The 22,134-nt window shown below is 44.3% G+C and overlaps 1 protein-coding gene across 1 annotated transcript; it reads left to right on the top strand.

Annotated features, from left to right (window-relative positions):
- Nucleotides 1–13,457: 13,457 nt before the first annotated feature.
- Nucleotides 13,458–21,784, top strand: LOC311223211 (trypsin-3-like; the record flags this gene model as incomplete). The annotated part of the gene is made up of 5 exons (XM_084307976.1): nucleotides 13,458–13,497; nucleotides 16,122–16,284; nucleotides 18,154–18,407; nucleotides 20,849–20,985; nucleotides 21,635–21,784. 5 exons carry the CDS (start codon nucleotides 13,458–13,460, stop codon nucleotides 21,782–21,784), a joined length of 744 nt encoding a protein of 247 aa, XP_084164102.1.
- Between the last annotated feature and the right edge of the window lie 350 nt (nucleotides 21,785–22,134).

The raw sequence follows: 22,134 nt of genomic DNA, 5'->3' as shown, positions 1-22,134 counted from the left end.
AATAAAGTTTTCATTCATTCATTCATTCATTCATTCATTCATTCACGTGTAACAAATAGAGAATAATCCTAGAATAAACATTTTCTCATAATAATATACTTTATATTTTCTCTTTCCCTGGAGATGTTGGTTGCTATGTTGATATATTCTGGGATGGAACCATATGGCCATTTTCCTGGTTCAGTTCTAAACCCGCACGGATAGAAACCAATGAGAAAGGTAACATTTGGTGTTTTCACTTATCCTATTACATAAACCTTTCAATGACGTTTATAATGCATTGCATTATATTCGTAACCACTGATGGTGTCTATAATAGTTGGAAATATCTTACTGAAAAAATCCAGATGAGCTAACATGGAAGTACAAACCAAAACACCCAAACAACTGCCTCTTTGCACTGCTGCGGTCAGGCAAGCGCTACCGGAGTCTCATGGCCGGTAGAGAGACTCAAAAGGAGCTTCTATCCCAAGGCCATCAGGATGCTCAATGACTCTATGCAAAACTAATAACCCACCCATCTACACTCATTGCACACACATCCACATGCACACACTTTTAACATTCACTTTAGACACTTTTTAACACTACACCATATTTGATCTATTTATTAATACACATTAATTGCACTACCTCTCTACCTAATTTTTGCATTTTGTTTAGCATTTTGTAAATTCTTTGCTTTGTATATTGTATATTTTGTATAATGTTTGGTCTTTATTCTTTTACTTTTTACTGTATGAAGCACAATCTCAGGAGGCTCATACAGAACCAAGCATTTCACTATATACATTTACATTACATTACATTACATAGTCATTTAGCTGACGCTTTTATCCAAAGCTACTTACAAGTTCTGTATGACAAGTCATCAGGAAGGGCACAACTCTATCAGCTGAGTAACAATGTTCATCCAAGTGTTGAGTGCTACAGTGTAGGTTAGTTTATTAGGACAAGTGCATGACAGTACTGTCTTGCGTTGCTGGTAGGGTTAGCTCGCCTAGTGCAGCTTTCAATACACAGTAGCAGGAGTTGGTTGGGCTTGACGTGCCGAGACAGCTTGTACACAACCCTCAGCCTGTCTGGCCTCACGTGGTATGAGGCTGCAATCCATCACCTGGAAGACAATAGGCGTGGGAAGAGGACTAACAAGCCAACTCCAAAAGCCCTCCAGGGGGTTGGGCGAGGGGCTAACATCCCCACCCCGTAAAACACTATATTGTTACAGAAACGCCAACAAGAGATAAACAAGACATCAACACCTTGGCCCAGGGAAGAGAAGGGTCTTCGATAAGAAGGTCTATGACACCATGTGGTGAAAGCCAGAAGTCTCTGGAAGCCACACGGCCGATCACCCTTCTTTCATCCAGGGCTGCCCATATCGGTACGTGGAACGTGAGAACCATGTATGAGACGGTTAAGACATTTCAAGTAGCAGCAGCGATGAGGAACTATAATCTCACGCTGCTCGGAATAAGTGAGACAAGATGGACACAGTCCGGACAGAAACGACTGGCCTCAGGAGAGTTACTGCTGTACTCCGGACACGAAGAGGACAATGCCTCCCACACCCAAGGAGTAGCACTGATGCTATCTAAAACAGCACAGACAGCGCTCATAGGATGGGAAGCCCATGGTCCAAGGATCATCACCGCATCCTTTCGAACCAAGAAGAAGAGGATCAATATGAACATCATACAGTGCTATGCTCCTACCAATGACAGCGAGGAAGCAGACAAAGACCAGTTCTACAACAGACTGCAGTCCATTATAGAAAAGCACCCAGAGAGAGACATCACAATCCTGATGGGAGACCTTAATGCCAAGATCGGAAGTGACAACAGGGGGTACGAAGATATAATGGGAAGACACGGATTGGGGGCCATGAATGAAAATGGGGAGAGGCTGGCGGACCTGTGCGCTATGAACAACTTGGTCATTGGCGGCAGTGTTTTTCCCCATAAGAACATCCACAAGGCCACTTGGGTATCGCCAGACCACATAACCGAGAACCAGATTGACCACGTCTGTATCAGCAAGAAATTCATGAGGTCCATGCAGGATATAAGAGTAAAGAGAGGAGCAGATGTGGCTTCAGACCACCACCTTGTCGTAGCTAGCCTGAAGCTGAAGCTGAGAAAGAACTGGATGTCGGCACATACAACACGACACAGGTACAACACAGCTTCCTTGAGAGACGCCAGTAAGCTGGAAGAGTTTAGAGCAGGGGTAGGCAACCCTAGGCACGGGGGCATTTGCATAGGCACAGGGGGCAGCAGTAAAAAAAAAAAAAAAAAAAATTTGCTTTGAAATATTATAGTGAAATATTTTGCACTGTTGTCGCATCTTGTTGAAATCCTCCCACAGGTTCTTTTTACTACCACATATTTAATTGAGACCCTTTATTTGTTTATTATTTCAATTTAGCTGGAAATACATTGCTACATCATTCAGTAACATTTGCAGAGCCTTATAACAAAAACATTATTACGGTCACCATTGTGACCAGTGGAATTAATCAACACATTTTATTATTTATTTTTCTATTTCATTGAACATTGCACATGTTAAAAGCAATTTTTTGTACTCAAAATGTGAGTATTACCAAGTCAACTTGTGTTCTTAAAACAATGACAATAAACATAGTTTTATTAGGTTGAAATAATGTGGTTGTGTACTTATTTTTCTGTTAACTTATTATGGATTGAAAACTGAAAACCTTAATGCACAGTAACTGAACTCAATATTTTTAAGTTTTGGTAACTTATTATTATTATTTTTTTTACAGTGTAGTCTTGCGATCAATCAAAACTTATTTACACGATATACCTCACATTCACCCTCCATTCACATCCTGGTGTTCTCCTGGTGTTCTCCATTAGGCCTGTAGGTGGAGCTATGACAGCACACGTACAGTACACACACCGGTGTGTGATGTGTCCAAAAATGAATGGGCAAATGTGAGTGAAATTGTCGCACTGTATGCAGCTGTTTGTCTGCATTGATTTAGGGTTGATACAACCATCATAATAATATTGTTAATAATAACAATAACAATAATGATGTAATAATGTAAAAATTATCATAGAAAATACCTGATTATGAGAAAAAAATTATTACGATGCATGGAATATTGTTGAGGCACACTAGTTACAACTATATTTCAAACAGGCACTCCATGTCAAAAAGGTTGCTGACCCCTGGTTTAGAGTAACACTCAGCAACAAGTTCCAAGTTTTACAGGAGCTGTTGGAAGAGGACGAGTGCACCCTGGAGAACAGTTGGAAGGAGATAAAAGAGGCAGTGTTTCCGTTAGAAAAAATTGTTGCCGGTCTCCGTGACCTGCAAGATTTCAACTACCGGACAAATGAGATTAATTCCGGTCATAGTTTATTGAGCTTTAAAACAATTGATAGGCAGGCTCATGTCATCCTCAAGGCATGTAGATTTATAATATTATTACTTAAAACTAGGCTACTTTTGCGTATACAGTCATTAATATATTCCAAATAAAATAAGTCCCTCGATACTCCGTCTCCGTGCTGCTGCTGACTTGAAATAAAATAGACCGCGTATGTGGCAGTCGGTCCGACACTGAACAGCAGTCTGTTATAATCACATTTTTATGAGCTAACGAATTCCGTTATATTGGACATTTGTATTAATTATATCAAGCGAAGAACTGAGAAAGCAGAGAGACTGCAACATTATCGTGGTTTGCGTGACTACTCTCTCCACCTCAATGTCACGCGGTCGAAAAGGGCGCTTGTCTATTGGACAGTGGAAATGTGTGTGTGGCTGCGATCCTGTGTGTGCGCGCGCGCGTGTGTGTGTGTCTGTGTGTGTACTGCGGAGCCCAGATCAGCGGAGCCGAGTTTTGACATGGCATTGATCCATTGTTCTATTGAAGCACATTACCTACCACCATCCTCTCGCTAAACAACTTGTAGACCACGGTGTTTTTATGAGTGCCCACAAGTAGCCGTTTTAATAATATAATAAGCCGCGCGCCTCGGTAATAATAATAAGCCGCGTTTTTTCTTCCTTCTTCCCAAGATGCACAGACATAGAGAGAGAGAGAGAGAGAGATAGATAGATAGATAGATAGATAGATAGAGAGATTAGATGCAGTGTGCTTGTTTTGCAGTGAGTGCTGCGAGCAGTGGTAATAATAATCACTTCCTATATTTGGTTCGCGTTTGGTCCGATGAAGCGAACCGAGACCTACGTTTTTAAAGCTCTCGCTGACAACGTCGTTGTCATTATTAGAAGCAACGAGGAAACAAATGTAATGATCGTTTCGTTCATCGCATAGGCTATTTAATTTTAGCCTATTTTAATACAATTCAAATAATCAAATTGTGCTTAGACTCAGGGAATTATTTTCACCGGACATTAAGACCGGAGAAATTAAATATGTCGGACTTCAGGAGATTTTGCCGGACAAATACCGGTAATTACCGGCTAACGGAAACGCTCTACCTGCCAGGAAGTTCTTGGCCCCAAGAAGCACCAGCACAAGGAGTGGATCTCAGGGGACAGTCTGCGAAAGATCCAAGAGAGGAGGGAGAAGAAGGCGGCAGTGAACAACAGCCGGACAAGAGCAGAGAAGGCCAAGGCACAAGAAAGGTATGCAGAAGGAAACAAGCTAGTAAAGAAGAGCATCAGAGCAGACAAGCGAAGGTATATGGATGACCTGGCAACAGAGGCAGAGCAAGCAGCAAGAGAGGGGAATATGAGAGAACTGTACAACATCACCAAGAAGCTGGCAGGAAAGTACAGCAAACCAGAACGACCTGTGAAGGACAAAGAGGGAAGACCGATAACAACGGGAGAGGAGCAACAGAAGAACAGATGGATGGAGTATTTTGAAGAACTTCTAAACCGGCCAGCACCACAGAACCCACCAGACATCGCACAGGCTGACACAGACCTACCCATAGCCTGCAACGCACCAACCAGGGAAGAAATTAGGAAGACTATCAAGCAGCTGAGGAACGGAAAGGCTGCAGGACCAGACAACATCCCTGCGGAGGCACTGAAGTCAGATATAGAAACCACGGTGAAGATGCTCCACCCACTCTTCATGAAGATATGGGAGGAAGAAGACGTGCCAGGAGATTGGAAAGAGGGCTATCTCATCAAGATCCCAAAGAAAGGCGATGTATTATTTTAAAAATAATCAATAAAAAGATAATTGAACAAAAAACAAGTTATATTATCGTCTCGTCCCCCCCCCCCCCCCCCCGCTCTATATAGGCAACTACCCAGACCGCCTGATGTGTCTGCAAATGCCCATCCTGAGTGACAGCAGCTGCTCGAAGTCCTACCCTGGACAGATCACCTCCAACATGTTTTGTGCCGGTTACCTCGAGGGAGGAAAGGACTCTTGCCAGGTAGGAATCAAAAGCCATCGTTTCAGAGTGCACCAGGGGTGTAAAGTACTCGAGTAATTGTACTTTGTTACAATACTTACGTTTTTGGGGATTTGTAGTTTACTCGAGTATTATTAGGTTTGTATACTTGTACTTTTACTCGATTACATTTCAGAGAAAAAAAAACATACTTTTGACTCCTTACATTTAAAATGCAGACCTACAAAGTACAAAGTAAAAATCTCGCAGGTCCAACTATTTTAATTAGTATATTTGTTTCTCTGGCCAAACTAACATTAACGTTATTGATCCTGCGGCCGCACTTTATTTAAAAACAGCCAATCAAATCCCCATCAATGGAAAATGAAACTGCCCATACCCATGCTGATTGGTCCTTGTGCAAGACTAGAAAGCGGGGATCTTTGATTAAACACCTGCTATCAGAAGAATAGTCTGAAAAAAAGTTTTTACTTTTAAGTACATTTAAAAGTAGAAACGTTTTGACTTTTACTCAAGTGTGTTTTTAGCCAGATACTCTGACTTTTACTGAGTACGATTTTGAGACGGTACCCATACTTTCACTTAAGTATAATTTATGGGTACTTTTTACACCCCTGCTCCTCACACACCTCACGTCTCTCTCTCTCTCTCAGGGTGACTCCGGTGGCCCCCTGGTCTGCAACAACCAGCTCCAGGGTGTGGTGTCCTGGGGTTACGGGTGTGCCGAGAGGAACAGGCCCGGCGTCTACGCCAGGGTCTGCAGGTACACCTCCTGGATCCGAAGAACCATGGCCAACAACTAACTCATCTTTACTGGACGGAGCATTTGCTTTAAGGACAGGAATGAAGAAAATGTAACATAATAAAGAGATAATTCTTTGCCAACTATTGTCTAGTTTCCTCATTCATCAACGTTGGACCATTGCTATATCTATAAAAGAAAATGTCATCTATGAATTCATCTATGTATTAAAGGTTTTAAAACAAGGACACGGTCGGTATCATAGATGCAAAGCATTCACCCAAAACTCATCTTACACAAAGTGCCCTGCCTGTGAGCCACCACTAGGGGCAGAGTGGCAAAGTGTGAGTGAATGACCGCATCTACCGGTATATATTAGTGCAGTCAATAGATTTTTTTTTTTTTTACTAATTAATCTCACAATTTTCTGTAATTAATCTAGATTAAAAATATTTTTCGATTTAAGACCGAAGCTTGTAACAGATATTTACTTGAGTAAAATCATGGAATTAATGTAAGATCAACACAAAGTACATTTAGATTCAAATACTATTTTAATAGTAATATAAATCATATTAACAAAAATGTGTTCCATCTTCATGTCAGATGATTGTCAAAAAGGTGCATGAGTCGATGCGAAAAAAGAACAAGCAAATATATATATATATAAATATACTAACGTTGAAGATTTTTCACTGCATAGATTAATTTATTTTAATGCTTTAATTCATTTAAATTAATCTCCAAAGTTAAAGCATTAATTTTGACAGCCCTAATATATATATATATATATATATATATATATATATATATATATATATATATATATATATATATATATATATAAAAAAAGCTACTATTTAACTTCTTAAATATTCATGTCAGCCTAAACAATTGTGCAAGACATCAGCCATAGGTACTGTAGCCTGTATCTAATTTTTAAAAAGCAGCCATTAGATGTATTTCTTCAGAAGGATAGCATCAAATAAGATGTTTTTGTTTTGCGTCACACAAAGGTGTTAGGGTTTGACACCGACCCCAAACGCACGACACAAGAGAGTAGGAATTCAGAGTTGCCAAATACAAGGGCTTGTTTATTTGAATACTAAATATAAAGAGTACAGGATAGGCAAGTCAACAAGACAGGTACATAGGCCAGGGGGCAAAAGTTCTGCTGCTCTGCAGCTTCTCCCATGGTGGTAGTCTGGGAATAGCAGATGTTGACGTCAGAACCGCTCTGCAGAATTCTCTCGTCAGAATCTCCGATGTGTTGCGAGACCGAGAGAGGGAGAGAGGGAACGAGTCAACAACAGTGCAGGTTGAACGAGCAGGAGAACAGGGTGAACTAATCTTCGTGTAATTAAACACAGTGAGCACAATTCCAAAACAAATCCCAAGTGAAACTCTTCGTGTAAAACACACAGTGAGCAAAATTCCAAACACAGTCCCAAGTGAATATCTTCGTGTAATATACACACAGAAGTGAAGTCCAAAAACAATCCAAATGTGAATAATATCTTCGGTGTGAGCAACACACAGAGGGAGATGAAAAAGTCCCAAAAATATTATCCCAGAGGGAACAAACAAAAGGGAACGCTGGGTGAGTGACTGTCTGACAAAAAGGTGGTAATCTTTAGTGTAATAGTAACACACGAAAAACGGAATAGATCAAGACAGTCAATAAAAACTCACCCAGACGTAATGCGTAATGGTGCTGGAACAACAGCGGAGCGAGCGCGCGCCACGGGAACAGGTGTCCAAGGGGAAGGCTTCTTGGAAAAATCCTGGAGATAGCACAGAGAGCAAAAGCAGCAGCAGCAGCAAAACGGAGAATGCAACCAGAGAAAAATCAAGACGATCCAACAAACTTAGAGTGGAGAAACGGGGTATAAATAATAAGGGATTGATTGATTGACAAGCAGTGACAGCTGGGGAATGTGATTGAAAAGCGTGCGGACCTGAGAGAACCAATCAGCGACGTCTCTGATGACGTCACTGGGGAGAAGCGTGTGAATGAGGGAATTGAAATAATTAACAGAAAAAACAAATGAAAACAGAGCGAGGTGGTTAAAGGAACAGAACGAGTGAGAGAGCAAGGACAGAAACCTCACAGTACCCCCCCCTCCACGGGAGCCACCCGGCGACCAGGCCGACCCGGCTCGTCAGGATGGGCTCGATGGAAGTCGGTGATCAAGCCGGGATCCACGATGAGCTGCCGGGAGACCCAGCTACGCTCCTCAGGGCCGTAACCCTCCCAGTCCACCAGGTATTGGAACCCCCGGCCCCGCCGACGAACGCCCATCAACCGGCGGACCTGCCACTGGGGGTGACCATCCACCAACACGGGAGGCGGCGGATCAGGAGCTGGAGGCATAAGGGGACTGAGGGAGACGGGCTTAACCCGGGAGACATGGAACACGGGGTGGATGTGCATGGATGCAGGAAGCTTCAGGCGCAGGGCCGCCGGACTGAGTACCTTCAGGACCTCGAAAGGCCCGACGAAACGGGGGTTGAGCTTCTTGGCCGAGGACCGTAGCGGGAGGTCCTTCGCGGAGAGCCACACCCTCTGCCCAGGGCGGTAAGTCGGCGCAGGAACCCGGCGCCGGTCGGCACCACGACAGGCGCGCTCAGATGTCCGGAGCAGGAGCGAGCGGGAGAGCAGCGGACCAATCATCACAGTACTTCAAGAAGCCCGTGGTGGGGAAAGAGCCAAACCTTACAGCACCCGGCGACCCACACGGCTCGGGCCTGCCCGGACGGGACCCAAGGAAGCCGGCGATCAGGGGCACTGGAGAGGGGGACAAAGACAGAGGCCCGGAGAGGGGGACCGGAGACGTGGACAGAGGACCGGCGAGGGAGGCCGGAGACGGGGACTGGGACCCGACAGCGGAGGCCGGGCACAGGGACAGAGAACCGGCGAGGGAGGCCGGAGACGAGGACTGGGACCCGGTGAGGGGGCTGGACGGCACCTGAAGACACCGGGCACGACAGGAGGAGCTCCACCCCTTGATGGCACCGGAGGACCAGGCGATGTGGGGCTCGTGCAGCGCGAGCCAGGGCCTGCCCAGGACCACAGGGACAAGAGGAGAGCTGGTGACGAAAAACTGGAGCCTCTCAACGTGGTCACCAGCAACGGTGAGAAGGACTGGACAGGTGCGTTGAGTGACGTCAGCCAGGCGGCGATGATCCATTGCGAAGACCTCCAAGGGCCTCTCGAGGTCCTCAAGAGGAATGTTGGCCCGGGTGGCAAACCCAACGTCCATGAAACTCCCATCAGCACCAGAGTCCATGAGTGCACCCACCGTTGCCCGCTGGTCCGCCCAGGCTAGGGTGACGTCCGCCAGACGGTTGGGTGGTGCACGGGTGGGTATGGACGAGAGGTCCGGAGGCGACTCACCAGCGGGCCTCCGGGGCGGGGGACAGGAAAGACGGCTCACCAGGATCTCCCGGGGTCTTGGCGAGCCTGGTCCTCTTGGCCGGGCACGGCAATTGGAGACACGGTGTCCACCCCGGCCACAGTAGAGGCAACGGCCGGAGAAGAGCCTGGACTCCCGTTCGGCCGGGCTAAGGCGGTTGCGTCCCAGCTGCATGGGTTCCTCCCCGGTCACGGCTCGGGAGGGAACAAACCCACCAGTCACGGAGGGGGCAGGGCGGTCAGCACCGTAGAGGCGGCCGCCGGGAAAGGGAGCCCCTGAGCGGCGGTCGATGGCACAGTCGTAAGGCCGGCGAGGCGGAAAGACCTGAGCCCTGGACTCCCTGAAAACCCCCTTGGGGTCGTAGTAATCGGGGGGTACGTCTGGGGTAAAGAAAACCTCCTCGAGGTCGTGGTCCTCGGGGGGTACGTCTGGGGTACAGAAAACCTCCTCGAGGTCGTGGTCCTCGGGGGGTACGTCTGGGGTACCGAAATCCTCCTCGAGGTCGTGGTCCTCGGGGGGCGCGTCTGGGGGTCCCCGTCGGGTTCTCTCTCGTCTCCTCTCCTGGAGGCGTCCGTCGATGCGGATGGCGAGGCAGAACAGGTCCTCGAGGGAATCAGGTTCCTCCCGGGTCGCGAGCTGGTCCCTGACTGCGTCACTGAGCCCACTCATGAAGGTTAGGCGAAGTGCTGGGTCGTTCCATCCACTCTCCACCGCCGCCAGTCGAAACTCCAGGACGTAGTCAGTTACCCGGCTGCTCCCCTGTCGGAAGGTCCCCAACCGGGCTCCAGGGTCCAGACCTCGGGCTGGATGGTGGAACACTCTGCGGAGCTCCGCCACGAAGTCTGGATAGGAAAACAAAAAATCTGCTTCCATTGCCCAGGAGGAAGTGACCCACTGGGCAGCATGGCCTGAAAGCAAGTTCGTTATATAAGCCACTTGGGACCCACGAGCAGAAAAACGGCTTGGTTGATGACGGAAAACCAACTCACATTGCATGATGAATGTGGCACACTCCTCGGGATTACCGTCGAACAGCCGTGGGACGGAGAGACGGGGTTCCCGAGATGCGAGATCTGCTGGGGCTGCGGGGAATGCTCCTGAAGGTTGTGAGAGATGAAAGGCATTAACGGTGTCGCCCAGCGAGTGAAGCTGAGCGAGAATGTCGGACTGTTGTCCTGCCAGAGCGGCCAGGGACCCTTGAATAAGCAGGACCTGCTCTCGGAGTCCCTGTACAGCAGCTGCAGCCGCATCCAGCTGTAGGGCGTGTTCCTTGGCTGACTCTAACTGGACTGCCGCTGCTGTGCTGACTCTCTTGCGGGCGCAGACTGCGCAGGCCAGTACGAACCCCTTGACGTCGTTCCTCATGGTGGGCCACCAGAATCGACGAGCCAGGAAGGAGAACGTGCGATGAACGCCCGGGTGGCAGGCGAACCGGCTGGTATGGCCCCACTGAAGGACCCGGGACCGGACTGAGTTGGGGACAAAGAGACGATTAACAGGTACATTGCCTGGAGCGCGATGGAAGCGTAGGGCACGCCTTACCACCCCCTCGATGCCCAAGGTGACTACTCTCTCTGTGTCGGCTGGGGTCGTCATTGGTTGGATCGTAATGTTAGGGTTTGACACCGACCCCAAACGCACGACACAAGAGAGTAGGAATTCAGAGTTGCCAAATACAAGGGCTTGTTTATTTGAATACTAAATATAAAGAGTACAGGATAGGCAAGTCAACAAGACAGGTACATAGGCCAGGGGGCAAAAGTTCTGCTGCTCTGCAGCTTCTCCCGTGGTGGTAGTCTGGGAATAGCAGATGTTGACGTCAGAACCGCTCTGCAGAATTCTCTCGGCAGAATCTCCGATGTGTTGCGAGACCGAGAGAGGGAGAGAGGGAACGAGTCAACAACAGTGCAGGTTGAACGAGCAGGAGAACAGGGTGAACTAATCTTCGTGTAATTAAACACAGTGAGCACAATTCCAAAACAAATCCCAAGTGAAACTCTTCGTGTAAAACACACAGTGAGCAAAATTCCAAACACAGTCCCAAGTGAATATCTTCGTGTAATATACACACAGAAGTGAAGTCCAAAAACAATCCAAATGTGAATAATATCTTCGGTGTGAGCAACACACAGAGGGAGATGAAAAAGTCCCAAAAATATTATCCCAGAGGGAACAAACAAAAGGGAACGCTGGGTGAGTGACTGTCTGACAAAAAGGTGGTAATCTTCAGTGTAATAGTAACACACGAAAAACGGAATAGATCAAGACAGTCAATAAAAACTCACCCAGACGTAATGCGTAATGGTGCTGGAACAACAGCGGAGCGAGCGCGCGCCACGGGAACAGGTGTCCAAGGGGAAGGCTTCTTGGAAAAATCCTGGAGATAGCACAGAGAGCAAAAGCAGCAGCAGCAGCAAAACGGAGAATGCAACCAGAGAAAAATCAAGACAATCCAACAAACTTAGAGTGGAGAAACGGGGTATAAATAATAAGGGATTGATTGACAAGCAGTGACAGCTGGGGAATGTGATTGAAAAGCGTGCGGACCTGAGAGAACCAATCAGCGACGTCTCTGATGACGTCACTGGGGAGAAGCGTGTGAATGAGGGAATTGAAATAATTAACAGAAAAAACAAATGAAAACAGAGCGAGGTGGTTAAAGGAACAGAACGAGTGAGAGAGCAAGGACAGAAACCTCACAAAAGGTGCCTCTCATCTCATTGTACAATATATCAACAAAATCATGAGAAAATAATAATTAATAAGATAATTATGTTGTGATATAATAGCCAAATTAAACATTATGAACAGAATATTCAATCTATAAACCATGGAGGGGAAAAAATAAGAAATACATGAACATAAAAGGTACTTTTATTGTTGAATTACACAATGCATAATTATGAACATAAAATACCGGTATATACAACTGGGTTTCCATCAGAGTAACAGGTTTTCAAATGCAAACGGACACTAAAATCTGCCAGAAATCAGACTTCCTCGTGTATTGGCACTCTTAGTGGACACCTTCATACCGTACATATATCCGTTTTGAAAACGGTTCGTACAATCCACATACTTGCAGTATTTTACTCAGGATGTACATAGCACTCCCAATATAATTTATTCTGAAAACATCCGTGTTTCATACAGATTTTTTAAGCATCATCTGTGAGGGGGAGGAGAAACTGTCCGGTCATTGTTGTAACATCGTGTGGCATCGTCTGACTTCCCCAAATTCATCAATCAAATTACCGCTATGACTTATTGACACAAGCCTTTAAACAGTTTGTTAGCAAAAACATTTAATACATGTGTTAAAAGGCTATGCCCTGGGCCCAGGAATTCAAAACATTGAATCCCTATTGATTGATTGAAATAAGTTATTAACAGATTGCAGAATGGGTACAGTACAATACAGTACGGCTCAATACACACAATTGTTAAGGGGATGCAGACCAGAGAAAGACGTTAGTCTTGTTTACATCAGGGTCCCCCATTTTCAATTCATAGTGACATTTATGACATACACAACATACATGACATTTATGGCATTGGGACATACATGACATAATACAGGTATTTAGTACTGTTACATTTGTGACATATGCGATATGCAAATATACAGTATACTGTTACCCTATATGATGTACAGTTGCACAAGGGTGTTGCACAAACCTTATTCGTAAAAGAGCGAGAGAGAGAGAGAGAGAGAGAGAGAGAGAGAGAGAGAGAGAGAGAGAGAAAATGGGCTAAAAGCCCATTATCGGTAGCCATGCCCTCATACCACATGTGCATTATTCACACACATATGTTTGATAGATGGATAAATATAGAAATATGCGCCCTTGGCCGATCAGATACCAGAGCGACATGGAGGATATAAAAGGGCCTCCAGTAGTTGGGAGTGTCACCACAGCAACCATGAAGGCTTTCATTCTCCTGGCTCTGTTCGCAGCAGCATGTGAGTATAACGACTTGAGATAATGCTACTGGTGGTGGTAATGTATATTCACAGAGCAATTTTGAGTGACCAAAGTGACCATAGTCGAGGACGTATCCATAACTCAGACAAGCCAGACAAAAGATCTGAAGACATTTCTTTGACATATTCTACCATGTATAAACCAAACAATACAGTGGCTCGAGAGGTAGAGTGGTCGTCTGGTAATCCAGAGGTTCCCGGTTTTGATTCTATATATTGATTCTATATGAATTGAAAATGGGGGACCCTGATGGAAACAAGACAAACGTCTTTCTCAGGTCTGCATCCCCTTAACAATTGTATGTATTGAGCCGTACTGTATTGTACCCATTCTGCAATCTGTTAAATAAAGTTTTCATTCATTCATTCATTCATTCCCGCTCCTCCTGGGCAGTGTGTCGAAATGTCCTTGAGCGAGACACCTAACCCCTGACTGCTCCCAAGTTCAAGTTTTGTTTTATTTGTCACATATACAGTAAGGTTACAGTGAAATGCTTGGTTCTGTATGAGCCCCCTGAGATTGTGCTTCATACAGTAAAAAAGTTAAAATAATAAAGTCCAAACACTATACACAATATACAACTAAAGTACAAACTAAAGTACAAAATGCAAACAATGACGTACAAAATGCTAACTTAAAAGAAAATGCTAAAATGATGAACAGGTAGGCACCTTGCATGTTCAAGTTCAAGTTCAAGTTCTTTAATAGTTGTCATACAGAAGTACAGAATACTTTCATACAAAATGCTTCTTACTGTTACGCTCCAGAGACTGTGCTAGACAAGATAGTATCAAATAACATAATAACATAATATAGCATGAATTTAGAAGAAGAAAATGAGGTCACAGTGTTCGGTATAGACATATGTACAATGTTCTGAGTTACCATATAATATACAATACACAATACTATGCAGTGTACTAATGTACAGTACTATCTAGTGCAAAGCAGAAATGGGATGAGGTACAATTTTAGGTACAATTTACAGTAAGGTGTACGAGTTGTAGTGCAATCCTTCATCCATAAATATAAAGTGTGGGGAGTGGGTGCTACAGTGTGTTTGTTTAAAGTGGGTGTGTGCTATAAGTGTGTGGAGTGGGTGCTACAGTGTGTTTGTTTAAAGTGAGTGTGTGCGTGTGGATGTGTGTGCTATGTGCGTTTGGTGGTTGTTGTTGTGTAGTGTTCATTCATTGTTCGTTTAGCAGCCTGATGGCCTGGGGATAGAAGCTTCTTCTGAGTCTTTCTGTGCTCGCCTTGAGACTCCTGTATCGCTTGCCTGACCGCAGCAGTTCAAAGAGGCAGTTGTTCGGGTGACTGGAGTCTTTAATGATTCTCTTAGCCTTGCCCTTGCAACGCTTGTAGTAAATGTTCTGGAGGGTGGGGAGCCCCCCTCCAATTGTGCGTTCGGCTGAACGTGTCACTCTTTGTAGTCTGCTTTGGTCTTGTGCAGTGCTATTCAGGATGCTCTCTATTGTACATGAGTAGAAGTTCTTAAGGATCTTCTGGCTGACTTGGAACTTCCTTAGGCGCCTGAGGAAGTAGAGGCGTTGTCGTGCCTTCTTCACAACACTGTTAATGTGTGTGGTCCATGTCAAGTCCTCGGATATGTAGGCTCCGAGGTACTTAAAGCTGTTGACTCTCTCAACCGGTGCCCCGTCGATGCTGAGGGGGCTGTAGTCCTTGACCCCCGACCTCCTGAAGTCCACAATCATCTCCTTTGTTTTGCTGACGTTCAGGGAGAGGCTGTTTTCCTGGCACCATCCCGCCAGGACCTTGACCTCTTCCAGGTAGGCCCTCTCGTCGTTGGCAGAGATCAGGCCCACCACCACTGTGTCGTCAGCAAATTTGACGATTGTATTGCTACTCCGCTGAGCCACACAGTCGTGTGTGTACAGGGAGTAGAGGAGGGGACTCAGAACACAGCCCTGGGGGGCCCCTATGTTGAGGGTGATGGATGAGGAGGTGCAGTTGCCTGCTCTCACCACCTGGGGTCTGCCAGTCAGGAAGTCCAAGACCCACTGGCAGAGGTCATAGCCCAAGCCCAGGTCCCTGAGCTTGGCTATGAGTATGGAGGGGACTATGGTATTGAATGCCGAGCTGTAGTCGATGAATAGCATTCTCACATAGTTCCCCTGCCTCTTGTCCAGGTGTGATGCTGCTGTGTGCAGCACATGGGATATGGCGTCCTCCGTGGACCTGTTGGGGCGGTATGCAAATTGCAGGGGGTCCATGTTGATGGGGAGGGAGGAGCAGATGTAGCCCTTTACTAGCTTCTCGAAGCACTTCATGGCTATGGAGGTGAGAGCTACAGGGCGGTAGTCGTTGAGGCAAGCAGGCTTGGATTTTTTGGGTACAGGGATAATAGTGGACTTCTTCAGGCAGGTGGGGATGACAGCCTGTTCTAAGGACAGGTTAAATATGTCAGTGAATACTGGGGCCAGTTGGTCGGCACAGACTTTTAGGACTGGTCGCCTCTGCCGTCGGTGTGTGAATGTGTGAGTGAATGGGTGAATGTGAGGAGTGCAAAATTGTAAAAGCGCTTTGGATAAAAGCTCTAGAGATAAATGCACCCTATAACCGTTTATATTTTGTCTTCTCTTAGATGCCGCACCTATTGAGGATGAGGATGACAAGATCGTTGGAGGCTATGAGTGCAGAAAGAACTCTGCGCCCTACCAGGTGTCTCTGAGCTCTGGCTACCACTTCTGCGGCGCCTCCCTGATCTCCAGCACCTGGGTGGTGTCTGCTGCTCACTGCTACAAGTCGTAAGTGCTGTAGATTAGATTGCATTTTTACATTCAGTTAACTTTAAGAAGACTCCCATAAGCATTGGCTGATCGATTTTCAATTTTAAAGAATCTTAGGTATACCTATAGGCTACCTAGGTATACAACTTAGGCCAACATTTATAATGACAGATACATTTGATTTGATTTTGATTTGAAGTCTTTATTTTGAACATGCAATGAATACAACAAACAATAACAAAAAAGAAAAACAACTCAATCTGCATGTTCGAAAAGGAGTAGGAAGAAGTATACACTTATTTAATCCTACCCCTTTTCCACTACTCAAATGAGTGTACTATTTTAAACATAAAAAAAAAAAGAAAAAAAAATATATATATATATATATATATATATATATATATATATATATATATATATATGCAAAACAAAAAACAAAAACTATATATGTATAAAATAAAATAAAATAGAAACAAAATAAAAATGTAAACACCTGTGAATATCAAGTCCCTTCTTCATCCCTGTACCTTGTGAACATAATTTCCTTATACATCAGTTTGAATTGTCTCATGTTTGGACATTGCTTTAACACCACATTAAGACTGTTCCACAGTTTCACTCCACATATTGAGATGCAGTGTTTTCTCATGTTAGTGCGTACGTTTAGCACCTTTAAATTGTGTTCTCCCCTCAGATTATAACCCCCCTCCCTATCAAAGAACAATTCTTGAATGTTTCTTGGAAGTGCATGACTTTTTGCTTTATACATTAATTGTGCCGTTTTAAATTCCACAAGATCATTTAACTTCAATGTCTTTGACTCCAGAAACAATATGTTAGTGTGATCACGATAACCTGCAATGTGAACTATCCTTATGGCCCTTTTTTGGAGTATAAAAAGTGGTTGTAGTGTAGACTTATAATTGTTTCCCCAGACTTCAGCACATTTTTGTATATATACAACTTAGGCCAACATTTATAATGACAGATACATTTTTGTATATATACAACTTAGGCCAACATTTATAATGACAGATACATTTTGGTATATATACACCTTAGGCCGATATTTATAATCACAGATTAATTGTAAGTATTTAAACACCACAGGCCAACATTTATAATGACAGATACATTTGAGGTATTTAAACACCTTAGGCCAACATTTATAATGACAGATACATTTAGGTATATATACACTTTAGGCCAACATTTATAATGAGTTTAATTTGAGGTATATATACACTTTAGGCCAACATTTATAATGACAGATTAACTTGAGGTATTTAAACACATTAGGCCAACATTTATAATCACAGATTAATTTGAGGTATTTAAACACATTAGGCCAACATTTATAATCACAGATTAATTTGAGGTATTTAAACACATTCGGCCAACATTTATAATGACAGATTAATTTGAGGTATTTAAACACATTAGGCCAACATTTATAATGACAGATTAATTTGAGGTATATAAACACATTAGGCCAACATTTATAATCACAGATTAATTTGAGGTATATACACCTTAGGCCAACATTTATAATCACAGATTAATTTGAGGTATTTAAACACCTTAGGCCAACATTTATAATCACAGATTAATTTGAGGTATATAAACACATTAGGCCAACATTTATAATCACAGATTAATTTGAGGTATATACACCTTAGGCCAACATTTCTAATCACAGATTAATTTGAGGTATATACACCTTAGGCCAACGGCAAACCTCCAGGTATTAGGCTTACCAGGCTACAGGCAATGCTACTCTGCTACTCATGGATACTTCATACCTGTAAAACAGATCTACTGATTGCTTTATTACAAATTTACATTACACCGTATATGCAACCCCCATATATCCCTCTCTCAACACAGCCGCATCCAGGTGCGTTTGGGCGAGCACAACATCGCCGTCAACGAGGGCACCGAGCAGTTCATCAGCACTGCGAAGGTCATCAGGCACCCGCGGTACAGCAGCAGCAACATGGACAACGACATCATGCTGATCAAGCTGAGCAAGCCCGCCACGCTGAACAGCAGCGTGCGCACCGTGTCTCTGCCCAGCAGCTGTGCCAGCTCCGGTACCCGCTGCCTGGTCTCCGGGTGGGGCAACACCAGCGGCTCTGGCAGTAAGTATTGATTGATTGATTGATTGATTGAACATTTTAATTAACAGATTGCAGAATGGGTACAGTACGGCTCAATACTCACAATTGTTAAGGGGATGCAGACCAGAGAAAGACTTTCGTCTTGTTTACATCAGGGTCCCCCATTTTCAATTCATCAAGACATTTATGACATACACGACATGCAGATATAAAAATCTAATCTAATCATGACATTTATGACATACATAGATAGATAGATCTTTATTTGTCATTGTTGGTACAACGAAATTTGTTAGGAACATCACCACTGGCATACAACATAAGATATAACATGTGCAAAATAATAATGTCAATAATAGTAGTAATATAGTAATAAGTAATAAAGTATCAATGTCCCAATGTCCCAATATATAACATACCATCATTGTCCCAAGTGCATTTAGTGCTTGTGCAAATAAATTAATAAATATAAATATAAATATTTCAGTCCAGTGAGTTGATGGAAGGAGGGGGGGGGGGGGCGTTGACTTGCAAAGGATGAAGTATTGTATAGTGCATCAATGCAAGTCCGGTTCACAGTTATTGTTGTAATGTGGGAGTGGGAGTTATGTCACCGGGGGTGGGATGCGGGGGGGGGCAAGTTGATGTTCGTCGTTGAGCAGCCTGACAGCCCGTGGGTAGAGGCTGTTGGTCAGTCTGCTGGTTCCGGACTGGATGGATCTGTACCTTCGACCAGAGGGCAGCAGTTGAAAGAGATGGTTTGCTGGGTGGTACTGGTCTAGTAAGATGTTATTTATACGCCGTAGGCAGCGGGAGGTAAAGACTGTGGAGATATCTGGGAGGCTAGCTCCAGTGATCCTCCTCGCAGCCTTGACCACTCTGTGGAGGGCCTCCTTCTCTGCCCTGGTACAGCCAGTAAACCACACCAGTAGTCCGTACGTGAGTACACTCTCTACTGCGCAGTGGTAGAAGTTGGCCATCAGTCCCTGTGGGAGTTTAGCCCATTTAAGCTTCCTAAGGTAGAAAAGGCGCTGCTGTGCTTTGCCCACAGCAGAGGCAATGCTGACCCCCCAGGACAGGTCATCAGACATTGTCACGCCCAGAAACTTAAATTTTGAAACCCTCTCCACCTCCTCATTTCCAATGAGGAGTGGAGAGTGGCTGAGGTCACCAGTCCTGCGGAAATCGATGATCATCTCCTTGGTCTTCGTGGGGTTGAGAGCAAGGTTATGACCATCGCACCACTCCACTAGTTGCTCAACCTCCCTCCTGTATGAGGTCTCATCATTCCCTCTGATGAGGCCAAGCACTGTTGTGTCGTCTGCAAATTTTACTATGAGGTTAGATGGAGAGGAGGAACAACAGTCGTGTGTAAAAAGAGTGTAGAGAAGTGGGCTGAGTACACACCCCTGAGGGGCCCCGGTGCTAATGGGCAGGGTGGGGGATGTGTGCTTGCCAATCCTAACATGTTGTGTGCGATTTGTGAGAAAGTCCAAGATCCAGTTGCATAGTGTGGTGTACATACATGACATACAGTACTGTTACATTTGTGACATACAAGATATGCAAATATACAGTACTGTTAAACAGAGATCCTAACAGATAAGGGGGAGGGAAATGTACATTAGGAGGGTGTTCGGACATTTACCGGGGCCAGTTTCTAATTGCAGCCACCCGTAGGTGCTCTTTGAGAGCGGTTTTGAAGGTGGGTAGGGATTCACATTTTCTTACGGCTGTGGGTAGGGCGTTCCACATTGATGTGGCATAATTGCGAAACGTGTTAAGTACAGTAGAACTATGACATTAAGCAACTTCTACGAAATCATCAAAATGTTACTGATTTAGACAAGACATTAGATCCCATATCTGTGAAGAGAATTGGGATAATATCATATAGCTAAAGAATTGATCCTGCTCAACTGGAACAAACAAAGACCTCCAACACTTGACCTCTTCAAAAAGACTCTCATGACACTTTGCAACTGGAACAATATACTCTGAAGAACAAGGAGGACGTCTTTCTTAGAACTTGGGAACCCGTCATGGACCTCCGACTATCCACCAACATCATTGTGTTATGCCTCGATTACTTATACTGAAATACGTGAACATAGATGTTTTTATTTTAAATTTAATTATATTTGTATTATTGTAAAAATAATCAATAAAAAGATAATTGAACAAAAAAACAAGTTATATTATCGTCTCTAGAGGTATTTAGTACTGATACATTTGTGACATAAACGGTATTCAAATATACAGTACTGTTACCCCTAGATCCTGACAGAGTATATACATATGATGGGGAGGGGACTGTACATTAATACATAGATGTTTTTATTTTAAATTGAATTATATTTGTATTATTGTAAAAATAATCAATAAAAAGATAATTGAACAAAAAACAAGTTATATTATCGTCTCCGTCCCCCCCCCCCCCCCCCCCCCCCCCCTCTATATAGGCAACTACCCAGACCGCCTGATGTGTCTGCAAATGCCCATCCTGAGTGACAGCAGCTGCTCGAAGTCCTACCCTGGACAGATCACCTCCAACATGTTTTGTGCCGGTTACCTCGAGGGAGGAAAGGACTCTTGCCAGGTAGGAATCAAAAGCCATCGTTTCAGAGTGCACCTCCTCACCAGGGGTGTAAAGTACTCGAGTAATTGTACTTTGTTACAATACTTACGTTTTTGGGGATTTGTACTTTACTCGAGTATTATTAGGTTTGTATACTTGTACTTTTACTCGATTACATTTCAGAGAAAAAAAAACATACTTTTGACTCCTTACATTTAAAATGCAGACCTACAAAGTACAAAGTAAAAATCTCGCAGGTCCAACTATTTTAATGAGTATATTTGTTTCTCTGGCCAAACTAACATTAACCTTATTAATCCTGCGGCCGCACTTTATTTAAAAACAGCCAATCAAATCCCCATCAATGGAAAATGAACCCGCCCATACCCATGCTGATTGGTCCTTGTGCAAGACTAGAAAGCGGGGATCTTTGATTAAACACCTGCTATCAGAAGAATAGTCAGAAAAAAGGTTTTTACTTTTAAGTACATTTAAAAGTAGAAACCTTTTGACTTTACTCAAGTGTGTTTTTAGCCAGATACTCTGACTTTTACTTGAGTACGATTTTGAGACGGTATACCCATACTTTCACTTAAGTATAATTTATGGGTACTTTTTACACCCCTGCTCCTCACACACCTCACACCTCACGTCTCTCTCTCTCTCTCAGGGTGACTCCGGTGGCCCCCTGGTCTGCAACAACCAGCTCCAGGGTGTGGTGTCCTGGGGTTACGGGTGTGCCGAGAGGAACAGGCCCGGCGTCTACGCCAGGGTCTGCAGGTACACCTCCTGGATCCGAAGCACCATGTCCAACAACTAACTCATCTTCACTGGACGGAGCATTTGCTTTAAGGACAGGAATGAAGAAAATTTAACATAATAAAGAGATAATTCTTTGCCAACTATTGTCTAGTTTCCTCATTCATCAACGTTGGACCATTGCTATATCTATAAAAGAAAATGTCATCTATGAATTCATCTATGTATTAAAAAGTTTTAAAACAAGGACACGGTCGGTATCATAGATGCAAAGCATTCACCCAAAACTCATCTTACACAAAGTGCCCTGCCGGTGAGCCACCACTAGGGGCAGAGTGGCAAAGTGTGAGTGAATGACCGCATCTACCGGTATTAGTGCCGTCTTTGATTGATTGATTGAAAAGTTTATTA

The sequence above is a fragment of the Notolepis coatsorum genome (genome assembly GCF_963971535.1).
Source record: "Notolepis coatsorum genome assembly, chromosome: 2".
NCBI classification, from domain to species: domain Eukaryota; kingdom Metazoa; phylum Chordata; class Actinopteri; order Aulopiformes; family Paralepididae; genus Notolepis; species Notolepis coatsorum.
This window is presented reverse-complemented; position numbering and strand designations above follow the sequence as displayed.